Source organism: Camelus dromedarius, chromosome 3 (assembly GCF_036321535.1).
Source record: "Camelus dromedarius isolate mCamDro1 chromosome 3, mCamDro1.pat, whole genome shotgun sequence".
Classification (NCBI taxonomy): domain Eukaryota; kingdom Metazoa; phylum Chordata; class Mammalia; order Artiodactyla; family Camelidae; genus Camelus; species Camelus dromedarius.
In genome coordinates, this window is record NC_087438.1 from 26,003,039 (window position 1) to 26,025,001 (window position 21,963).

General features: G+C 34.2%; 1 protein-coding gene across 2 annotated transcripts in view; it reads left to right on the forward strand.

Moving 5' to 3' along the window:
• WDR70 (WD repeat domain 70) overlaps nt 1–21,963 on the forward strand; it is a 234,166-nt gene that overhangs the window by 55,868 nt on the left and 156,335 nt on the right. For both annotated transcript variants that reach the window (XM_010977581.3, XM_064480161.1), the window contains exon 8: nt 15,945–16,098. In XM_010977581.3, the coding sequence (XP_010975883.1) occupies nt 15,945–16,098 (154 nt within the window). The remainder of the gene's footprint in view (nt 1–15,944; nt 16,099–21,963) is intronic.

Here is a 21,963-nt window from a genome sequence, read left to right on the forward strand (position 1 = left end):
TTCAGTGCATGAACTGAATAATACATGTGCAGTGACCGGTCAGCCGCAGACTTTGGAAGAAGTGGTGTGACTGGTCATTGGTCAGGATGCACGTCTGCTTTTTATGTAATGAGTTTTGGACTGAAGTGCTAGCAGCAAAGCTTGTACTTTACAGTTACTCACAGTTAATATACCATAGTGACTGAAATTCAAGCCATGTTGTTGGGGCCTGGTATTCTTTATCTAAACCATGGTAACTGAAATTCATGCATATTGGAAGCATGTAAAGCAAGGATTACCTGTATTTGACATAAAAAAAAAATCAATGGGACATATAGAATGAAATAGCTTTTTTACTGTTGAAAAATATCCCTCTACCCTGAACTTCTGGTCTGCTAACAGATCAACATGTTAGTGATTAGTTTGGAGATTTATATGCCAGGTGTTTTGCTTTAATTTCTGGGATAATTTAGTCAATCAGGTGTTTTTTTTTTTGGTCAAATGCAACACAATTTTGTACACAGTAAGTATTGATTTAAGTGATTTTGTATTATTTACATTCATTTTTGAGAAAGCTTTTTGCAGTTTTTATTAGTATACAATATGGTTTTCAACAGTTTGTTAATCATTTGTGTCAGATGTTCAACCTTTTTAAGTAGATGAATGCTGCTATTTTTCATCAGGTGTTTCTTGTGTTAAAATTGCTATTCTTATTTGACATATAAATGTTAAAATAATTTTCTATTTCAGAAGCCATCAAAGATTTATAAGTGAAGACATGGTTGTTTTGGTCATGCATTGTAGGGACTGTCTTCCCAAAGCCATTTTGTGAATGGGCACTTACTGAAACTTCTCAGTGTATGGATAACATTCAGTGTGAAGTCAGACAGCCCTGCATACTTTAGTAACTTTTGAGACTTTGCACATGAGAGGTTTCTCAAGCTGGGGTTTATGGGTATATTCTCAGGGGCTCATGAATTCTTTTCATTAATTTAAAATTTTTGTTTTTTTCATTTTGATAATCATTTGACACAACCCTAATGCCTGCATTTGTTTATCTTTGTGTTTAAAAATCACCTGGGCTCAACTGCTACTTTCACTTTCAGTTGCCATGGCCTCATGACAAAGGAGCAGACACACCCTTCATATGTAATGATGCATGGCACCAAGTGAAAGCTTACTTTGTCATAAAGTGTTGTATGAATAGAGTTTCCATGATCATTGTAAAGGAGACAATTGATGGGAAAAACTGAGTCATCACTGTAACCTAGTAAAGTAGGCACGTGCTCAAGCAGGCAACAGGTATTCGTTAACTTGACCTGATGGCAGGTTACAGGACTGTGGCAAATAGCAGTTTTGTCTCACAATAAAGAAGTTGTTTCATTCTCTATGATACTGTTTCAGCAAACAGCATCTTAAAATTAATTTGAATTGTATTGATTCTTTTGTTACAGTGTTTACTTAAAAAATCACTTATTGAAGTTTAATTTATATACCATAAAATTCACTCATTTTAAGCATGCAATTCAGTAGTTTTTAGTAAACTTACAGAGTTGTGCAACCATTACCGCAATCTAATTTCTGTCACCCTGAAAACAAACCTCATTCCCGTTTGTGGTCACTCTCCATTTCCACCTTCAGCCTTAGGCAGCCACTAACCTTTATAGGTTTGCTTTTTCTGGACATGTCATGTAAGTGGAATCATACAATATGTGGTCTCTTGTCTCTGGCCTCTTTCCCTGAGCATAACATTTCACCCATGTTATAACATATATCAGGACTTTCATTCTTTTTTATGATTGAGTAGTATTCTGCTGTATATATAGAGCATATTCTGTTTGTCCATTCACCATTTGGAGGACATTTGGATTGTTTCCACTTTTTGGCTATTATGAGTAATGCTGCTATGAACGTTTGTGTTCAAGTCTTTGAATGGATATATGTTTCCATCTCTCTTAACCTAAATAGGGAATTGCTAGATCATATGGTAAATTTATGTTTAATATACTAATAACCTGAAAACTGTTTTCCAAAGCGACTGCACCATATTACATTCCCACCAGCAATATTATAAGGGTTCCAGTTTCTCTACATTCTCACTAACATGTGATTGTCTTTTTTGATGATAATCATTCCTGTGAGTGTGGAGTGACTAGTATTTACTTTTAAATTTAATGTGAATTTGTGGTTTTATAAGAGTTGTTAGTATAAGGAGCCCAGTTACATGTTCATACTCAGTTAAATAATATTATAGTAAAATTATTTGTCATCACAAAGTGATCTCCAAACCCGCTTTCCCACCAAAAGGAATGTATTATTACTGAAATTAAATGCACTACCTAAGGAATTGGGAAAAATTGTAGAACAGTCTTCAAAATATATTGTGTTAAAACACAGTATAGAATAGTATATAGTTTTTTAAAAAGCTTGGAAAAATAATATAGTCTATTTGGTCATTTATGCATTAAGTATTCTTGGAAAGGTTCACAGGAAACCAATAACATTAGTTATCTGTGGGGCAAAGAACTGGTTATCTGGGAGACCAAGGTGAGAGGAAAATGTGTAATTATTTGCCCTTTAATATCTTTTGAGTTTTAGGCACCAGGTATATATATTACTTATTTAATACAGAAATTATTATTATTATTTTTTGCTCAAGAACAAAGATATGTTTTGTTTACTTAAAAGTAATGATAATAATGTGTGTCATTATCATAGCTAACATTTATTGAGTCTGGCTAAGTTCTTTGTATCAGTTAATCCTCATAACTGCCCCATGTCATAGGTTCTTACATTATCTCCGTTTTACAGATGTGGAAATGGAGGCTTAGAGAGATTAATTAACTAGCCCAAAGTCATACAGTAAGTGATAGAACAGAGATTTGAATGCAGGCATTCTAACTGTAGAGCTTGTACCATTAATCAGTATGTTACACAAAGGCACAGTTGGATTAAAACCGTTCAGAGTAAGTGCCATCATAAACCATCAAGGATGTCTGTATTTGTTTAAATTCATTTATCTATAAGACTTAGTTATCTCAACAATTTATTTACTGCCTATGCCAGGTAACTGAAGTAATAATACTATTTTAGCTTTTAGATAAAGTTTTAAAATTAGTTTACAACTGATATTTATGCAGCATAGTAGTTCATTTATTTAACATAATTGTGTGATAAATTAGTGTGTTTTGTTAAGGCATTTATGCTTTCTTTTGTTTTTCATGTTATCAGTTAGTTCTAAAAAAGAAACAAGATGGATAAAAATTCCTCTTGGAAAACTGAATTCATGATTTTGTGTATGAGTTGATGTGTAAAGAAGCAGAGTTACATAAATTTCAGTAATCATATCATTGTAACTCTCATTTCTCCTGGCTAATAGCTCATTAATTGAAATTCAAGTTAATAAAGTATTTTTGATTGAACTTTTTATAATTATTAATGAATTGGTAAACTTGCTTTATGAGTTTCTGTAGTAATGTTATTTTCTAAACTATTAGATTTTGCAACTCTTAGAGTAAGTAACCATAAGGCCAAATATGACTTTTCCCCTATAGATAATCATTCATCAGTGGCATCATTGATTAGGCTCTACTTGAGAAGCAAAGTAGAATATGAAATCCATCTAGCTACTTCAGTTTTGCACAACAGGATTTAATTTATTTGCAGCTAATCTTGGATATCACCAATAGGCAAGAAAAATTTGGATGATACCTTCATTTGTAAAGTTAGTAGGTTAATAAAATCACATGTCATTCTTGGTATATCAGAACAATCCTGGAGATGACAAGACTGTCTTGTGGTTTACTAGCTAGAAAGGAGGTTGTTCACATGGTCTGTAGGAAGGAAGTTCAGTGTGGGACCATGTGCATCACCAGAAAGGTTTAACATGTGGTGAAAGGGGTGTGGGAAAGCACAGTTAAAATTCTTTGGTAGACACCATATACCTGAATATATTTTCTCCTTTGATATTTTCCATTGTAAAATTCTATAAGCTTAAGGACGGTTTTTTGCTTAATTTCTTGGGTTTCTGTTACTGTCTGTAACTGCCATCAAGTTACATAATTTGTGAATTTTATCTTATTAACTAAAAACCAGTGACCTCTTGGATTGTGTCTCAGCTCAGATGTCAGCTCTTCAAAGAGACCTTTCCAACCTGTTAATAGTAGCTCATCTCCTCACCTCTCTACTGCCACCCACTCTATCCATTGCTTTGATTTGTTTTCTTTATAGCACTTATCATTATCAGAAATCATGATCTGTTTTTTATATTTGTTTACTTGTATGCCAGCACCTGGAATAGTGCCTGGCATATAATAGGAATTTATTATTCATTAAATAAATTATAAATAATAGAATATTTTCATATTTTTCTGCAAAAATTTCCTGTTGTGTGGAATAAAAAAACATTTCCACTAATATGTGCCTAGTTTTTTAAAAAAGAAAGGAAGTATAAAGATTTCTTTTCCTGGAAAATCTAAAATGTTTGGCTTAAACCATGTCAGTTCAGGGCAAATAAGGAGCAGGCGATTTTTGAAATCTCTGGCTCTGCATTGTTGTGATGCATTGGGCTTCAAGCCTCAGGTTGATATGTTTAGCTATTTTGAAAAACAAAAAACAGGACATGTAATCTCAAGGTAACTGATGAGCGATGCATCTTATCATTTCCATTCATTTTATATTAAAATTGACTGCGCTGAGCCATGTGTTCTACTTTCTGAAATGATATTTATAGTCCTTGGAATATATCTGTTGGTTTCTTTTTTTGATTAAATAGATCCAGAGTTCAAATGAAAAAAAACCTACCTTTACCCAATTATTTCACCCTTCTGAGTGAATCCTGGGTTCAGAAATTAAAAAAATTTCTGTTAGTAGAAATCAGAATGGGTGAGTCATTGTTCTAGCCATTGGGCATGATACAATGTCTTCTCTGCTTATTTCACTGAACTTGTGTCATAGCTGTCAGTTTTGGTGGAGATAAAAGGAAATTTCATTACTCTCCCAGACTTCCATTGAAGTATTTTCCCCGCCTTTCCTTTCAATAGTGACTGGTTTATATAAAATTCAATTCTACAACTAAGCAATAGTCCAGGGTCTATATGTATGTTGGGTAAAAACTTGAATTCTGAGTTATAAGTCTGAGTTTGAATTCTGCTTTAACCAGTTCATTTGCTGTATGACTAAGCAACTTATTTAATCACTTTGACTCTTGGTTTCTTTCTCTGTAAATAAGGTGAACAATTTCATTTCTTTGGGTTGTGATAATGATTAATGAATAATGTATGCACAGTGTGTGGCACAGTGCTTGGCACTGGGTAAAGCACTGTAAATATTGGCTCTTTCTGTCTTAGTTATTGTTTAACATGAAGGAATTTCAGTACCTAAACTTTGACAAGTTATTATCTTTTCTGTATTACTTCTCATTACTTAAGATTTTGTTAGCACCATGAAATTGGATTGTGCTTCTAAAAACTTAGACTACTTTTTAAGCTGTTATCTGTCCTGATTTCCTTTTTATAAGTGCTTGATATCCAGTTTTGATTGTCTACTATCTCTTCTCCATTTCCCTTTTCTTCTTTCTGACCCAGTTCTCTTTTTCTTATTTTTTCTACAATCTTTGAAAACATCTTAAAATTAGTCCACTTTACTAATTTCTCACTGTTTTAATTCAGTTCTTTATTGCTTTTGATGAATTTTTAAAAATTAAATATTATTTTTAAATGAACTTTAAAAAAGTCATATTTATTCAAGTATGATTTATATACAGCAATACTTTTTAAGTGTACAGTTCTACAAGTTTTGAGAAATGTGTAGTCATGTTGCCACCATCACCACCATCACAATCAAGTTATAGAACATTTTCGTTATCCCAGAAAGTTCCCTCTAGCCACTTTGCAGTCATTCCCTTTTCCTGGTAGACTTTTGGGTTGCTTCCAGTTTCTAGGTATTATGAATCAAGCTGCTTCCTCATTTAAATCTTACGTAGAATACTGCAGCAGTCTGATTCCCCCCACTATTCATGCTCAGTCCCCTTAATACCTTCCTGACGCATTTTGACTAAAACTCAAATGCTTTGCTATGATTTCTAAAGTCCTTCCTGATCTGACTCCTGCCCATTTTTTCTCTTTTCTTAGTGTGATCTAGTAGAATGTCTGAGGGATTTTACACAGTACTTTTTTTCCTCCTTAGAATACTCTTCCCCATCCCCTGCTACCTGCTCCCTCCTCACAAACATGGTTAGTTTCTTATGCTTATGCTTAGGTTGCTACCTGAATACTGCTTTTCTAGAGAGCCTCTCTAAACAAGGGCTCTCCCATTATTTGCTCCCTCAACACCTTTTATTCATTGTTACATGCTGAGCCCCTGTTGTTCTGCTATTAGAATTAAGCCTTGAGTTATTTCCAACATAAACATTATCATAAAGGAAGTTATTGGGAATAATCAGAACAAGGACTTAGCTTTTTCTAGTCATCTTCATTGGTTGACTCTTTTTCATTATATTCTTTAATCTTCAGAAGATATGAAAATGTATTGTTTAGATATTCAGGTCTGTTGTCTTTTGGACTTATCCTATTTTGTAGCATGGAACTTGTCTGTGAGATCATATAAAGTCATGAAGCTAATAAGCCGTACTTGAGTGGTAGAGTGATTTTATCACATTTATAAACAAGACTATACATTTTAATGAGGGAAAGAGTTATTGATTGGCTTTAGTAAAATTATATTTAGTCCTGGATAGCAATTTTCTGTGGCTTTAGTTTTGTTTGACAGATAATATGATTTTGTAAAGTTACTACTAGCTTCCTAAACTTTAGTATATTTGAGTCAATAGGTGATATATTCCTAATTAGTTTTGCACTCGAAATCTATTCTTAAGTGTAAAAGCTAAAATGTTGAAGTAGCTGAAGATTTATTTTAGCATGGAGTAAATCAGTATTTTCTTATATTCTCATACAGAAACCTTTGATGATTCTGTCTCATGTCTCTTGCTTTCTTGACCTGGTACCAACACTAAATAATATATTTCGCATACTTGGAAGGAACAGACAATTTCATTAAATTCTATTGTAAGATGGCATACAAATCTGAAAGTACATTTTCTCTATTACTGCCTTACATTTTCAAGAATGTAGTAGTATTTATATTTGGCATAGTGCTTGAGTTTTGTGAGTGGATACAAAAAAATAAAAAAGATGTAAGAATGTTTCTCTTGAGCATTTTGGTTAGTAGTAATTAAAACATGCTAAACTTATACTAACTTGTAACAGATTTGAAATATTCCGTGTATTCAATTCAAATGTATTCATTACAGCTAGCTACCAAGATTTTATACCCCTCATAATCTTAAAGAGACCTGGAAATAAAGTAGTAGTAGTAGTGACAACTACTTGTCTCACATACCGTACTAGAAGCCTTTGTGTGTATTATTTTTAATCCTCACCCCAGTCCTCTAAGTATTATTTTTCAGTGGAGGAAACCAGGACTCAGCAAAGATATAAAGCTGGTCCATGAACTATGTGTCTCAGGAACTTAGTGCTGCCATCTAGTTCCATCTACTAATTTGGAAAGAAACTGGAAAGACTGAGTCTAGTGAGGCCGAAGGGCTTGCTCATTATCACACAGCTAGTTAGCTGCAGAGCGAGGACTTGGATCCCTGGCCTCCTGACTCACATTCCGGTGCGCTTTTCACTATATCAGGACACCTTGGCTCCTGAGCCCCAAGTGACAGCCCCAAACAGCTGTGTTTATCTGTCTTGCATGTCCCAGCTTGTTTTGCTAGCAGAGCAAAAACTACTTAAAAGGATCCTCAATCTTCACCTTCCCACTCCCCTCCACTTACACTCATGTACTCCCACTTGCCCCATGAATAACTTCACAGAAGGAATTGTGCAATGTCACTAAGCCTTCCTCTGGTGTCAGAGTTACTCCCTGAGAGAACATTCACTTCCTCATGACTCCAGTTTACTGTCAGATTGGCTTTCCCTCTCTTCTCTTTGATCGGAATCTTGGTTGTTTAGGCAAGGAATTTGAGAAGCAGATGTTATACCCCTTGAACAAGCCCTTTAATTCTCCTTAGTACTGTGTCTAATGACTCTTAATCCTGTCCTTTTAACTCTGTGGCTAGCAGAATTAAGAGCGAAGTGGGACAGGAATGGTGAGCTTGATGCTGAACATTTCATTTTAATGTTGGCAAAGAATGCACGTGAAAAACAGTGAGACAGAGGGAAAACGTTAATTTGTCCTATAAAGCTAAAAAGCAAGATGAATATTAGTGTTGGCTTGCTGAGATTTTGTATTTCCCTCCAAAAGTAAATAGAGCAGTTTGGTAGAGCAAATATCCAGAGAAATGGAGCCACTGAACTGTTTTTACTACTATCTTCTTAAATTTCATGTGTCTTTTTGATTTTCATTTCCCTTTGGAAATAAAAATGATTCACCAGAAAAGACAAAGCTATTGCTTAAAGTATTTGATCTTTATGTTTACTGAAAAAAATTAAGACCCTCCCCAGATAGGAGTACTGTTAACAAAGACACACCCTGTGAACTATTGGTTCACTCTATTACTTTACAGACTTTGGTTTAGTAGTCTGAACTCTCTAATTATCAAAGATCTAATCTGTTTGTTCATGTATAAAAAATTAGACTAAATGGCCTACAGTTTTCTTAGTTCCTAATTAATCGCTTGAGATTTGGTATACCAGGGGCTGATTAGAAGAGAGATACCAGACAGTAATTTGAACATGGAAAGCTTATTATAAAGAATTACTAACTATAACAGGAGATTGGAGTAATGAGGGATTGGCTAGTAAAAAGTAAAGGGAACTCAACAGAATATAGGAATAGCAGATAAAAGGAGCAGCCTTACCCTTAGCGTATAGATAGAACATTTAAGAAAGAGGCCTCCAGGTTGGAGATCCAGACCCTATTTGAGAGGGCAAGGCTGTGTGGCTCACTAAATGATAAAGAAGTTGCTGTGGTGCTGTGACTGCAGAACTTGACACCTCTCTCACCAGATCACTTTGCTACAAAACTGCCTGAGAGAGGTGCTGGGGGAAGCTGCTGGTGCTACCAGATACTGACTACTGTGCACTTCAGAAGCCTGCGAGTGGAGAAGCTGGACCAACTGCAGGAGCTGGACTCTGGAGAAGCCATGTGTGGTGCAGGAACCTACCAAGAGGAGCACACGACCCAGGGAGGAAAACCTCTTTCTCCTGCAATGTCACTTATCGAGCATTACAGATAAAACTTAACATCATGACAGCTGGCATAGGAAAATATTTAAAGGGCCCCCATCCATTTTTGCAGAGCAGGCAGTGAAGGGTGTATTTGGAGCTGAGAGGCAGTAAATGGACAACTGACATGTTTGGTCAAACAAGTAATTTTATATTTTATTATTATTGGTGCCTCCTTATGGACTTAATTTAAATTTGGGACCCTGGTCAGAATTTTGCTCCTTCCTTCCCAGTGTTTCAGAAAGGATGTCATGAGGCTAGAGAGATTTTCTTTTTTCGGAAGGAAGGACCCTGGGCAGTAGCCTTGCCTTTGCTTTTCTAGGTTCCTTTTTCATGAACATCTGGTTTGGGAGTTTCAATTTTTTCATTTACCTTGACATTTCAGTATTGGGTATTGTGGTGAAATTCCTCACACTGTCACATGTTCTAACTTTAGAGCCCACTCAGATCTTTGTCTAAATTTTCTTTGCCACTGGAATCACTACTCTGAATTAGTAAATTAAGAATGGCTTTTTGCAGAATGAATATTTCAAAAACTATCAGCTAGAATTTCAGCATTTTAGGAAAAAATCAGTATAAATTGTGAGCAACAGTTTCTAGTAAGTGGTGGCTAGACATAAACACAGTTCATTGGTAAGTATCTGATTTGGATTTGGTAATCAATCAGGAAGAATAAATTCTGATGAGGCCTAGCTAGACACACATAAATTTTTAACTTTTTATATATATTCTATTTTTAGAAAACAAAATTATCATGAGTTAATAGCTTTTTTCCTGAAATACCCATTTATTTCTCAGCTTTGAAATTATAGACTTAGAAAGTAAATTGGACTAAATGGCCTAAAATTTTGTTAAAATTGTTTTATTATTAAAGTTGATTTTATTTTGGGATTGGCTTGTCAGGATAAATCAAGGAGTTTAAACAGAGTTACATTCATAAAGGAAGCTATAGTTGAAGACAGCTTTTAAAAAAAAAGTTCATTTTTATTTTTGAGAGAGAAATTTTATATTTTCAGCTTTAATTATTAAGTTGGTTCTTCTCCACCAGAATTTTTAAAATTAAAGATAGTTGATTTACAATATTAGTTTCAGTTGAACAATATAGTGATTGATTATTTTTATTGATTATATGCCATTTAAATTTATTATAAAATATTGGCTACATTCCCTGTGATGTACATCATATCCTTATATCTTATTTATTTTATACATAGTAGTTTTTACCTCTTAGCCCCCTACCCTTTTCTGTCCCTTTTCCCCATCTCTCTTCCCACTGGTAATCATTGGTTTGTTCTCTGTATCTGTGAGTCTGTGTTTGTTTTGTTATATTTGTTTGTTTTATTTTTTAGATTCCACATATGAGAGATAACATACAGTATTTGTCTTTCTCTGTCTGACTTATTTCACTAAGCACAATACCCTCCTGGTCCATTCATGTTGTTGCAAAGGCAATATTTTATACTTTTTTATAGCTGAGTCATATTACATTGTGTATATATACTCCACCAGAATTCTTTATGAGTTTGTGTATTAATATCTATTTAAGATGTTTAATTATTTGCTTTCCACTCATAGTTGTTTAGGGATTTCTTTTTTTAAGAGAACGACACCTGTGATAGCATACCGTTAAGATCGCTTTGATGTGATACTTTGCCACGTATGAAAAATGTTACAGACTATTTTTTAGGATGGTGAATAAGATTTTTACCTGAGGAGTTTACTTCAAGAGTCGTTTCTAAATTTGTGACTAGAAGTCACATTTAGGAGCTATACATTATATAGTATGTAAGGTGTACCATTCTATACATACTGTTTTACAACCTACTTTTTAATGTTTATATATTGTCACAAACAGTATACGGGTGGAATTTTTCTCAAATTTATATCCACTTGACAAGCATTTATAGAGCACTTCCTATGTGCTGATGGTGTTAGGGTTTTGGGCATAGAACCCGACATAAATATAGTCCTGTCCTTGGAGGTTTCATTCTGGTGAGGAAAGACCAACTAAAAACAAACAAACAAAATGACAGATAGTGGCAAGTGCTATGGGGAAGTAAAGAACAGTTCCATTCTTAGAAACAGTTGCGTACCTTTTTTAGTTTGTACTTCTGAGGATTTCCTTTTGTCTCCTTAACAACATGTGACTCTGACATATGGCCATAGCTGGGGTGGGGTCGGGATCTATCCTTAAAGCATCATGTCCATAGGCTGGCCTCAAGTGTATGAAGAAGTCTCATGGTCTTGCTCCTCGTAACTGTGGTCCTCTACACTGTCTGGTAATTGGCCATGTCTTTTACTGTTTATATGGGGCATTTGCTTATATTTTGGGAAGTGTCTCTTCCTATTTTGCTTACTTTTTAGTGTGTTTTTGGTCATTATATTTTTTAAAAACTGGTTGTATTTTAGAAGTTCTTTATATTTATTAGACAGGAACTGTTTGCCAGTTACATGTGTTGTGAATATTTTCCCCTAGTCTGTGACTTGGCTTATTTATATTCTTGGGGGGTGGGGGTGTAGCTCAGTGGTAGAGTGCATGCTTAGTGTGCACAAAGTCCTGGGTTCAGTCCCCAGTACTCCCATTAAAAAATCCAAAAAACCACTCCCCCAAACCCATTCATATTCTTAATGTTGTCTTTTATTAAGGTTTTTGAAATAGTTGAATTATTTTTCCTCCTCTAGTTTATTATTGTAGAAAAATCACATGAATTGACTGGATGTTAAACCCAAATTGCCTTCCTGAAATAAATCTTACTTGATTGTATTGTATTTTTCCTTTACATATTGCTAGATTTGATTTGCTAGTATTTTGTTTAGGACTTTTTGCATCTTTGTTCATAAGGGATATTGGCATGCTGTCTTCCTTTTTACAATGTTCTTGTCAGATTTTGGTATCAAGATTTTTCTGTCCTCATGAAAAGAATTGGAAATAATTCCTACCATTTTTGTTCTCTGGAGATCTTTGGATATAGTTTACTATTTTTTTCTAGCTTTTTGAAATGGATGTTTAGATCATTGATTAAAACTTTTTTGGGGGGTAATATATGCATTTAAGTGTGTAAATTTTCTTCTAACTTTGGCTTTGGCTGAATGTCACAAGTTCTAATCCATTGTGTTTTCATTATCGTCCAATTAAAAATATTTTCTAGTTTCTCTCTCTTTTTAATTGAAGTATAGTCCATTTACAATGTTGTGTCAATTTCTGGTATATAGTACAATGTTTCAGTCATACACATATATTCCTTTATATATTCTTTCTCATTATAGGTTACTACAAGATATTGAATATAGTTCCCTGTGCTATATAGTATGAAATTGTTGTTTATCTATTTTATATATAGTATCCAATTTCTCTTGCATTTTCTTCTTTGACCTAGGGATTATTTACAAGTATTGCTTAATTTTCAAACATTTGGTGGTTTTCAAATTATTTTTAAAAATTGCATTCTAACTTAATTCCACTAGGATTAGAGCACATATTCTATGTGGTTTTAGACTTTTGGCATTTTGGGAACTATATCTGCAGGCCAGTATGTATCAATTTTTAAAGCATGATTTGTATGCTTAAGTGTATTTTGCTGTTGTTGGTATAACATATGTAAATCAGTTGTTTATTAATTATGTTGTTCAAATCTTCTATTTCCTTTCTGATCTTTTTATTTGCTTACAGTAGCAGCTACTAGAAAAGTCACATTCCCAGTATGACTGTGGATTTGCCTGTTTCTTCATTTAGTTTTGTTGTTTTTTGCTTTATGTACTTAAAGATGTATCATTAGGTGCAAGTACATCTATAATATCATCTTGGTGGATTTCACCTTTCATCATTATGAAATGTCCTTTTTATCTTCAGTAATCTTCTTTGCTTTGAAGTCTACTACCCTGCCTATTATTAGCAGATATACCAGCTTTCTTTTAGTCAGTTCTTTTACTTTAACATTATCTCTCTTTGTATAAAGTGTCCCTTTTAAGTGAAAGTTTATTTTTTATTCATTCTTATAAACTTTGCCTTTTAATTGGAATATTTAGTTTAATTATACTTAATGTAATTGCTGTTAAGTTTGAGCATAAGTTGACCATCTCATTCATTGTTTTCTATTTGTCCAGACTGATTTCCCCTTTATTGTCTTTTCTTTTGCGTTAGTTTTCAAAATATTATATAGTTTCCTCTTAGTTAGCTTGTTATTGTCTCTTACTGTTCTTTTCATGGTTACCGTAAAGATTACATCATATATTTTTATACTAGACTTAAATTTTATTAAAAATTAGTTCTTTTACTCCTTCCCAACCAATGCAGTGACTTTGGAACATTTACTATATGTAACTACATTTATCCTCTCCCATCCTTTTGCAGTCATTTTCATGTATTTCAATTTTATATATGGGCATGTGTGTGTATGTGCATTTTAATTCCCATATTATTATTTTATGCAGCCAATAGACACTGAAATTTACTTATATATTCTCGCTTTCTGTTATTCTTCATGCCATACTGTGTCTTTAGGCTTTAATTTGGGATCATTTTCTTTCTGTGTGAAGAGCTCTTTGTAGTAGTGTAGTCAGTTGTTGACAAATTTTTTAGTCTATATTTTTCTGAAAACATCTTTATTTTGCCTTGATTTTTACTGATTTTGTAATTCCATCTAGGCAGTTATTTTTATTCAGAACTTCGAAGATATCATTGCATCGTCCAGAATTTTTGTTGCTTCTGTGGAAAAATCATCTATTAGTTTTATTTTTACTCTTTTGAAGGAATTTTCCCCCTGCTCTAGCTGTTTTAAAGGTTTTACCTTTGTCTATGACTTTCAGCAGTTTTACTGTGATGTGCCTGGGTTTGGTTTTCTGCTACCCAATTGGGGTTTATAGTATTTACTCAACCTCTGGTTTAGTGTCTTTTATCATTTTCCCCAGTTTTGACAGTTAACTCTTCACATATTGCATCTCTCTACTTCCATTCTGCCTACTTTCACATGTCTATCTTCATGCATCTTCCCCACATCTCTTTTTCTCAGTCTCTTGATCTTTCTAGGTTTTATCTTTCATCTCTTGGAGAGCATGTTTCTCACCAATGTAGTTGATACTTGTTGCTCACCTGTTAGAGTTAACATGCTATCATCAAGATCATGGACCAGCATGAATTTCTTTGGATTGTCCAGGTGATCCCAATCCCTTGGGATTACGTTAAGACAAAGATCTGGAAAATTAACATAGCCCTGCTTCAAGCATGTAAATGTATGCTGCTGTTGATTTAAATGTGAATGTCAAGTGCTTTTGGTTTTTCTTAGTAATTACCTGACAGAGAGCAGTAATCCTGTTTTTATATACTGCCAGATAAGCCCTCTGACTTTTGCACTGTAGTCTTTAATTGGTGATTAATTATCCTTAACCTTTCATTGTCTTTCTTCATTGTATTGGCTGCCCCTAGCAGTAGCTAGCCAATTCCATAGACCTTTTCATAACCTCTTTTCCTGTATCTCTCCAATGCCTGAAATATTACGCCAGCTGTGCCTTCCCTTTTACCAACAAAGTTTTAGCAATTGCACTGTTGCAGTATATCAGGGACTATGTACCACCAAAGATGGGGTCCTCATTGCTAACCAGTGAGTAATTGATACCACTCCAAAATCACATTTTGGATTAGACTTCATAGGACTACTTTTGCTACCAACTCTTTCAGGTCAGGTTCCCCTAAAACACACTTTGAATCTTCAGAATTTGCATGCAGGAGGTTTGTTGAGGCATGGTTCTGGGATCAACTCCTATGAGAGAAGGTGCAAGGGAAACAGCATTAGGAAGATGGAGAAACTGAATTGCCATGTAGTTGCAACTGCAGCCTCAGCTGATTCCCACAAGGGAGATCTGAAGCCAGAATAACCCTTCTGAGATATTCAGGATTGAAACAGAGGGCTGCACCGTTTTACTGAGCATTGACCAATCATTGAATGTGGGCTGCTTTGGAATGGCAACATAACCTTGGGTGAGGGAGTTCTCTGCAACTCAGGGAAATTCTTGAAGTTTCAGTTGTAAGCCATCAGCAGGCCAAATCCTGGAAGCTGGGGGAATGAGTATTTCAGTCCTGAAAGGGTTGATGTGGATGGTACACCACAGCGTTCACTGCAGCCACAGTGGGAAGATCACTTTTAGTGGAGTGGTGAGGGTGGGAAGGATACCATAGTGCTAGAAAAATAAGAGAGGAGATGAAACCTTGTTCAGATAGCTTAGCTATGAAGGAGAGGAGAGAGGATAGTCAGAAATTCCTGAGGAGACTAGAAGGGATGGGTCTCAGAATATAGGTAGTAGATATGCCTTGGATAGGAAGAGGTTTACTTTCACCACTGTAATCAAAGAGAACAAGCAAGAGAGGAGTTCAGATACAGATAAGTTTATAATAGTGATGGGAGGAAGTTGAGGCAGTTTTTATATGTTTCTTCTGGAAAAGGACAGGAATAATTAATAGCTGAAAGAGGGGGAGTTGTCTGGGTTGAAGATTGAAGGTGCGTAGAGAGGACTTTAATAGATTGCTTTGGAGAGTGAGAGGAGAGCTTAGCGGGACATCCGCTGGTGTTGAGGGCCAATTGGAGGTTGATGTTTCTGGTTTTGTACAATTATCAATTTGTGTAGTTGTATGACTTTTTTTTCTGACAACACTTAATGTAGTGAAAGTATAAACATGTTCAGTTTCTTACCAGACTATTTTCTTTTCTTTCTTCTTCTTCTTCTTTTTTTTTTTTTGCATAGCCATCAGATCAAGTCATTACAGTATAGTAACACAGGAGACATGATTCTTGTTGTATCTGGAAGTTCTCAGGCCAAAGTGATTGACAGAGACGGTTTTGAAGTAATGGAATGTATAAAGGGAGACCAGTATATTGTGGATATGGCCAACACCAAGGTAAGTAGTAAACAGAATATTTTAGTGAATTTAATTAATTTGGTACACATTTATTAATAACTTGTTTGTGCTGCCACAATTCACCCCAAAAGTTAGTGTCTTGCTTTAAGTAATTTATTATTTATCACAATTCTGTACATCGACCTGGAAGTTCTTCTGCTTCATAGTGTCAGTTAAGGCTCTAGGATAGTTGTAAGGTTAAAATGATTTCACTCGGATGGTTTACAGTTGGTGCTTTACCCATCTGCATCTCTTTCTCTCTTCCTCTTCCCCCTGCCACTTCTCTCTCTCTCTCATATTCTCTCCTCCAACCCTCATTTCTCCTTCTATATGTCTAGTTTGGACTTTCTCACAATGTGGTGGACTTAGTGTGGTTTGACTCCTTGATGACTGGGTTGCATTTCCATGAAGGATGAAAATGGGATCATTTAATATATACTAATTTTAAAATATCATTATCCCACTAAAAATCTTTACATGAAAAGACTGATGAGACTCTCTTTCCTTCTTGTTCTAAAGCCTAGTACATAGTAGGTTTGTGGTGGACTGTGTTTCCAAAGATGGCTGCATTCATATCTCCCACTCCACATGATATTTTACAATGTGATCTTGCCATTCCTCTGTCAAATGGTGGAGTCTGTCTCCTCTCTCCCCAAATTTTGTCTCCTTCTATCATGCTATGTAAGACTTGATGCCAGACCTTAATAAATCTGAAGTTTTAGCCAAGAAAATTTCAAGAAGAAAGGAATCTGGTTGGTTCCATATCTGGCTATTTCTGCAGTTTCAGGCTTATATATAGTACATATAGTAAGATTATTAGTAAAGTAGGACAAGGGTATATAAATAAGTCCATGTATAAAAATAGGAAATTAAAATATTAAATTAATTACCAATATGCAAAAAATAACTATATATTGTAACTGTATATTATAACTCCCTCAACCCTGTCTAATATTATCTCTATTTTGATTTCAAAATCATGGTTAATATTTACTCTCTCCATTTCCCAGAAGCAAATGTAATTAATTGACCATTTGTGTAGGAAATATTACTTTTAACTTAATTGTAGTCTTTGGCTTGAGTGATGAGCTTTAGAAATGTAAGAATTATTACTTGAAAGAACCAGATTTCATGGGACACTTTTTTCTTAACTTTTAAACCTCTTTTCTGATTTCAAGAGTAATTAGTAACTTGTGGCTCCACTGGAAAATTCAATACATAGGACATTAAAGTAAACTATTAAATATATCTAATCTATTATGATAAAATATATACTTCAAATATAAAGAAGACTTTCTAATTACACTGTTAAATTGTTATATTGTTAAATTTGTATCTCTAATCTTTATATCACTGTGTTTTTTTAATTTTTGAAGTTTTTATTGAAATTTCATTAAATCTACAGATAATTTTTGGAAGAACTGTCATTTTTACAATATTAGGTCTTCTAATCCTTAAACATAGGCTATCACCCCATTTATTTCAGTCCTTAATTTCTCTCAATAGTTTTTCCCACTGATTCCTGAAAAATCTTGTGTATAAATTTTTATAAACTTTATGGACTCTGTTGGATTTTTTTTCATCTTTTTTTAAAACAGCTTTATTGTGGTATAAGCTCTGTACAATAAACTGTGCATATTTCAGATGTACAATATGATGAATTTTATAGATGTATACACATATGAAACCACCACCACAATCAAGATACCTAACATTTCCATCACTCCCCAAGAGGTGCAAATTTCAAATTCCCAATTTATCTCTTCCCACCCCTTTTACCCCCCAGTAACCATAAATTTGTTCTCTATGGCCATGAGTCTGTCTCTGCTCTGTAAACAGGTTCATTTGTGTCTTTTTTTTTACATTCCACATATGAGCTTTATCATATGGTGTTTTTCTTTCTCTTTCTGGCTTACTTCGCTTAGAATGGTTAGTTCCAGTTCCATCCATGTTACTGTAAATGGCATTATTTTATTCTTTTTTGTGGCTTAGGAGTATTCCATTGTGTATATATACCACAACTTCTTTATCCAGTCATCCATCAATGGACATTTAGGTTGTTTCCATGTCTTGGCTATTGTAAATAGTGCTGCTATGAACAATAGGGTCCATGTATCTTTTTGAAATATATTTTTCTCTGGATGTATGCCCAGTAGTGGGATCGCTGGATCATATGGTAAGTTTATTTTTAGTTTTTTAAGGAACCTCTGTCCTGTCCTTCATAGTGACTGCACCAATTTACATTCCTACGAATGGTGTAGGAGGATTCCTTTTTCTCCATACTCTTTCCAGCATTTATTGTTTGTGGACTTTTTTATGATGGCTATATCTGAGGTGATATATCATTATAGTTTTGATCTGCACTTCTCTAATGATTAGCGATGTTGAGCATCTTTTCATGTTCCTGTTGGCCATCTAGATATTTTCTTTGGAGAGATGTCTATTTAGGTCTTCTGCCCACTTGTTGAATTGGGTTATTTTTTTTTTCTCTTTTTTTTTGGTTTTAAGCTGTATGAGCTGTTTGTATATTTTGGAAATTAGTCACTTGTTGGTCACATCACTTGCAAATGTTTTCTCCCATTCTGTAGGTTGTCTTTTCATTTTGTTAATGGTATCCTTAGCTGTGCAAAAGCTTTTAAGTTTAATTAGGTCTCATTTGTTTATTTTTTATTTGTTTATTTGGAGATGGTTCAAAAAAAGTATTGCTGTCATTTATGGCAGAGTGTTCTGCCTATCTTTTCCTCTAGGAGTTTTATAGTATTTGGTCTTACATTTAGGCCTTTAATCCACTTTGAGTTTATTTTTGTATATGGTGTTAGAAAATGTTCTAATTTCAGTCTTCTATGGGTAGCTGTCCAGTTTTCCCATCACCATTTATTGAAGACACTGTCTTTTCTCCATTATATATTCTTGCCTCCTTTGTTGTGGATTAATTTACCGAAAATGTGTGACTTTATTTCTGGACTTTGCCATTGATCTATATGTCTGTTTTTGTGCTAGTACTGTATTATTTTGATTACTGTAGCTTTGTAGTATAGTCTGAAGTAAGGGAGCATGATTCCTTCAGCTCAGTTCTCCTTTTTCAAGATTATTTTGGCTATTAGGGGTCTTTTGTGTTTCCATACACATTTTAACATTTTTTTTGTTGTTGTTACAGCTTTGTGAAAAATGTCATTGGCAATTTGATATGGTTTACATTGAATCTGTAAATTGCCTGTTAGTATGGCCATTTTAACAATATTGATTCTTCCAATCCAAGAACATGATATATCTTTCCATTTGTTTATGTTGTCATCTACTTCTTTCATCGGTGTCATACAGTTTTCGGAGTACAGGTCCTTTGCTTCCTTGGGTATGTTTATTCCTAGGTATTTTATTATTTTTGCTGTGATGGTAAATGGTATTGTTTCCTTAATTTCTTTTTCTGCTATTTTGTTGTTAGTGTATAGAAATGCAACTGATTTCTGCATACAGCTGCAACTTTAGCAAATTCATTGATGAGCTCTAGTAGTTTTCTGGTAGTGTCTTTAGTATTTTCTATGTATAATATATGCCATCCACAAACAGTGACAGTTTTACTTCTTCTTTTCCAATTTGGATTCCTTTTATTTCTTTTTCTTCTCTAATTGCTATGGCTAGGACTTCCAAATCTATGTTGAATATGTGGCAAGAGTGGGCATCTTGGTCTTGTTTCTGATCTTAGAGGAAATGCTTTCAGCTTTTCATTGTTAAGTATGATGTTAGCTGTGGGCTTGTCATATATGGCCTTTATTATGTTGAGGTATGTTCGCTCTCTGCCCACTCCCTGGAATGTTTTTATCATAAGTGGATGTTGAATTTTATCAAAAGCTTTTCCTTCATCTGTTGGTGAAAATGATCATATGGTTTTTATTCTTCAATTTGTTAATGTGGAGTATCACATTGATTGATTTGCAGATAATGAAAAATCCTTGCATCCCTAGGATAAATCTCACTTGATTGTGGTATATGATCCTTTTAATGCATTGTTGGAGTCAATTTGCTAGTATTTTGTTGAGGATTTTTGCATCTATATTCATAAGTGATACTGGCCTGTAATTTTCTTTTTTTTGTGGTATCTTTGTCTGGTTTTGGGATCAGGGTGATGATAGTCTTATGGAATGAGTTTGGAAGTGTTCCTTCCTCTGCAATTGTTTGGAATATTTCAGAAGGGTAGGTATTAACTCTTCTCTAAATGTTTGGTAGAATTCGCCTGTGAAGCCATCTGGTCCTGGACTTTTGTTTTTTGGGAGTTTTTAAATTACTGGTTCAATTTCAGTACTGGTAATTGGTCTATTCATATTTTCTATTTCTTCAGTCTTGGCAAATTTTATCTTTCTAAGAAATGATCCATTTCTTCTAGGTTGTTCTTTTTGTTGGTGTATAGTTGCTCCTAGTAGCCTCTTAATGATCCCTTGTATTTCTGTGGTGTCAGTTGTAAAGTCTCCTTTTCATTTTTGATTTTATTAATTTGGGCCATCTCCCTTTTTTCTTGATGAGTCTGACTAAAGGTTTATCAATTTTGTTTATCTTTTCAAGGAACCAGCTTTTAGTTTCATTGATGTTTTCTATTGGTTTTTTAGTCTCTATTTCATTTATTTCTGCTCTAATCATTATGATTTCTTTCCTTCTACTAACTTGGGGTTTTGTTTGTTCTTCTTTCTCCAATTGCTTTAGGTATAAGGTTAGATTGTTTATTTGGGATTTTTCTTGTTTCCTGAGGTAAGCTTGTCTCGCTATAAACTTCCATCTTAGACTGCTTTTGCTGCATCTCAGAGGTTTTGTATCATTGTTTTCGCTTTCATTTGTCTCAAAGTAGTTTTTTTTTTTTTCTGTGATTTCTTCAGTGAGCCATTGGTTGTTTAGTAGCATATTATTTAGCCTCCATGTGTTTGTGGTTTTTGCAATTTTTCTCTTGTAGTTGATGTCTAATCTCATTGCGTTGTGGTTGGAAAACATGCTTGATATGATTTTAGTTTTTCTTAAATTTACCAAGGCTTGCTTTGTGGTCCAGCATGTGATCAATTCTGGAGAATGCTCCATGTGCATTTGAGAAAAACGTGTATTCTGCTGCTGTCAGATGGAATGCTCTATAAATATAAATTAAATTTATCTGGTCTAATGTGTCATTTAAAGCCTGTATTTCCCTATTGATTTTCCATCTGGATGATCTTTCCATTGATGTAAGTGGGATATTAAGGTCCCCCACAATTATTGTGTTATTGTCGATTTCTCCTTTTACGTCTGTTAATAATTGCCTTGTATATTGAGGTGCTCCTATGTTGGGTGCATATATATTTGCAATTGTTACATCTTCTTGAATTGATCCCTTGAGCAATCCCTTGATTGTCCCTTTTTTTGTCTCTTGTAACAGTCTTTATTTTAAAATCTATTTTGTCTAATGTAAGTATTGCTACATCAGCTTTCTTTTGGTTTCCATTTGCATGGAATATCTTTTTTCCATTCCTTCACTTTCAGTCTGTATGGTCTCTAGCTCTGAAGTGGGTCTCTTGTAGACAGCATAAATATGGGTTTTATTTTTGTATCTGTTCGTCCAGTCTGTGTCTTTTGGTTGGAACAGTTAATTGATTTACATTTAAGGTAATTATTGATATGTGTATTCTTATTGTTGCCATTTTGTTAATTGTTTTGATTTAGTTTTTTAGGTCTTTTTTTCTCTTTCTTCTTTTTGTCCTCTTTCTTCTTTTTGTTCTCTTGTGGTTTGATGACTATAGAGTTACATTGGTTTGTGGTTACCATGAGGTTTTGGTATAGAAACGTATATATCATGATTGTTATAAGTTGCTGATCACTTAATTTCAGATGCATTGCAGATACTCTGCATTC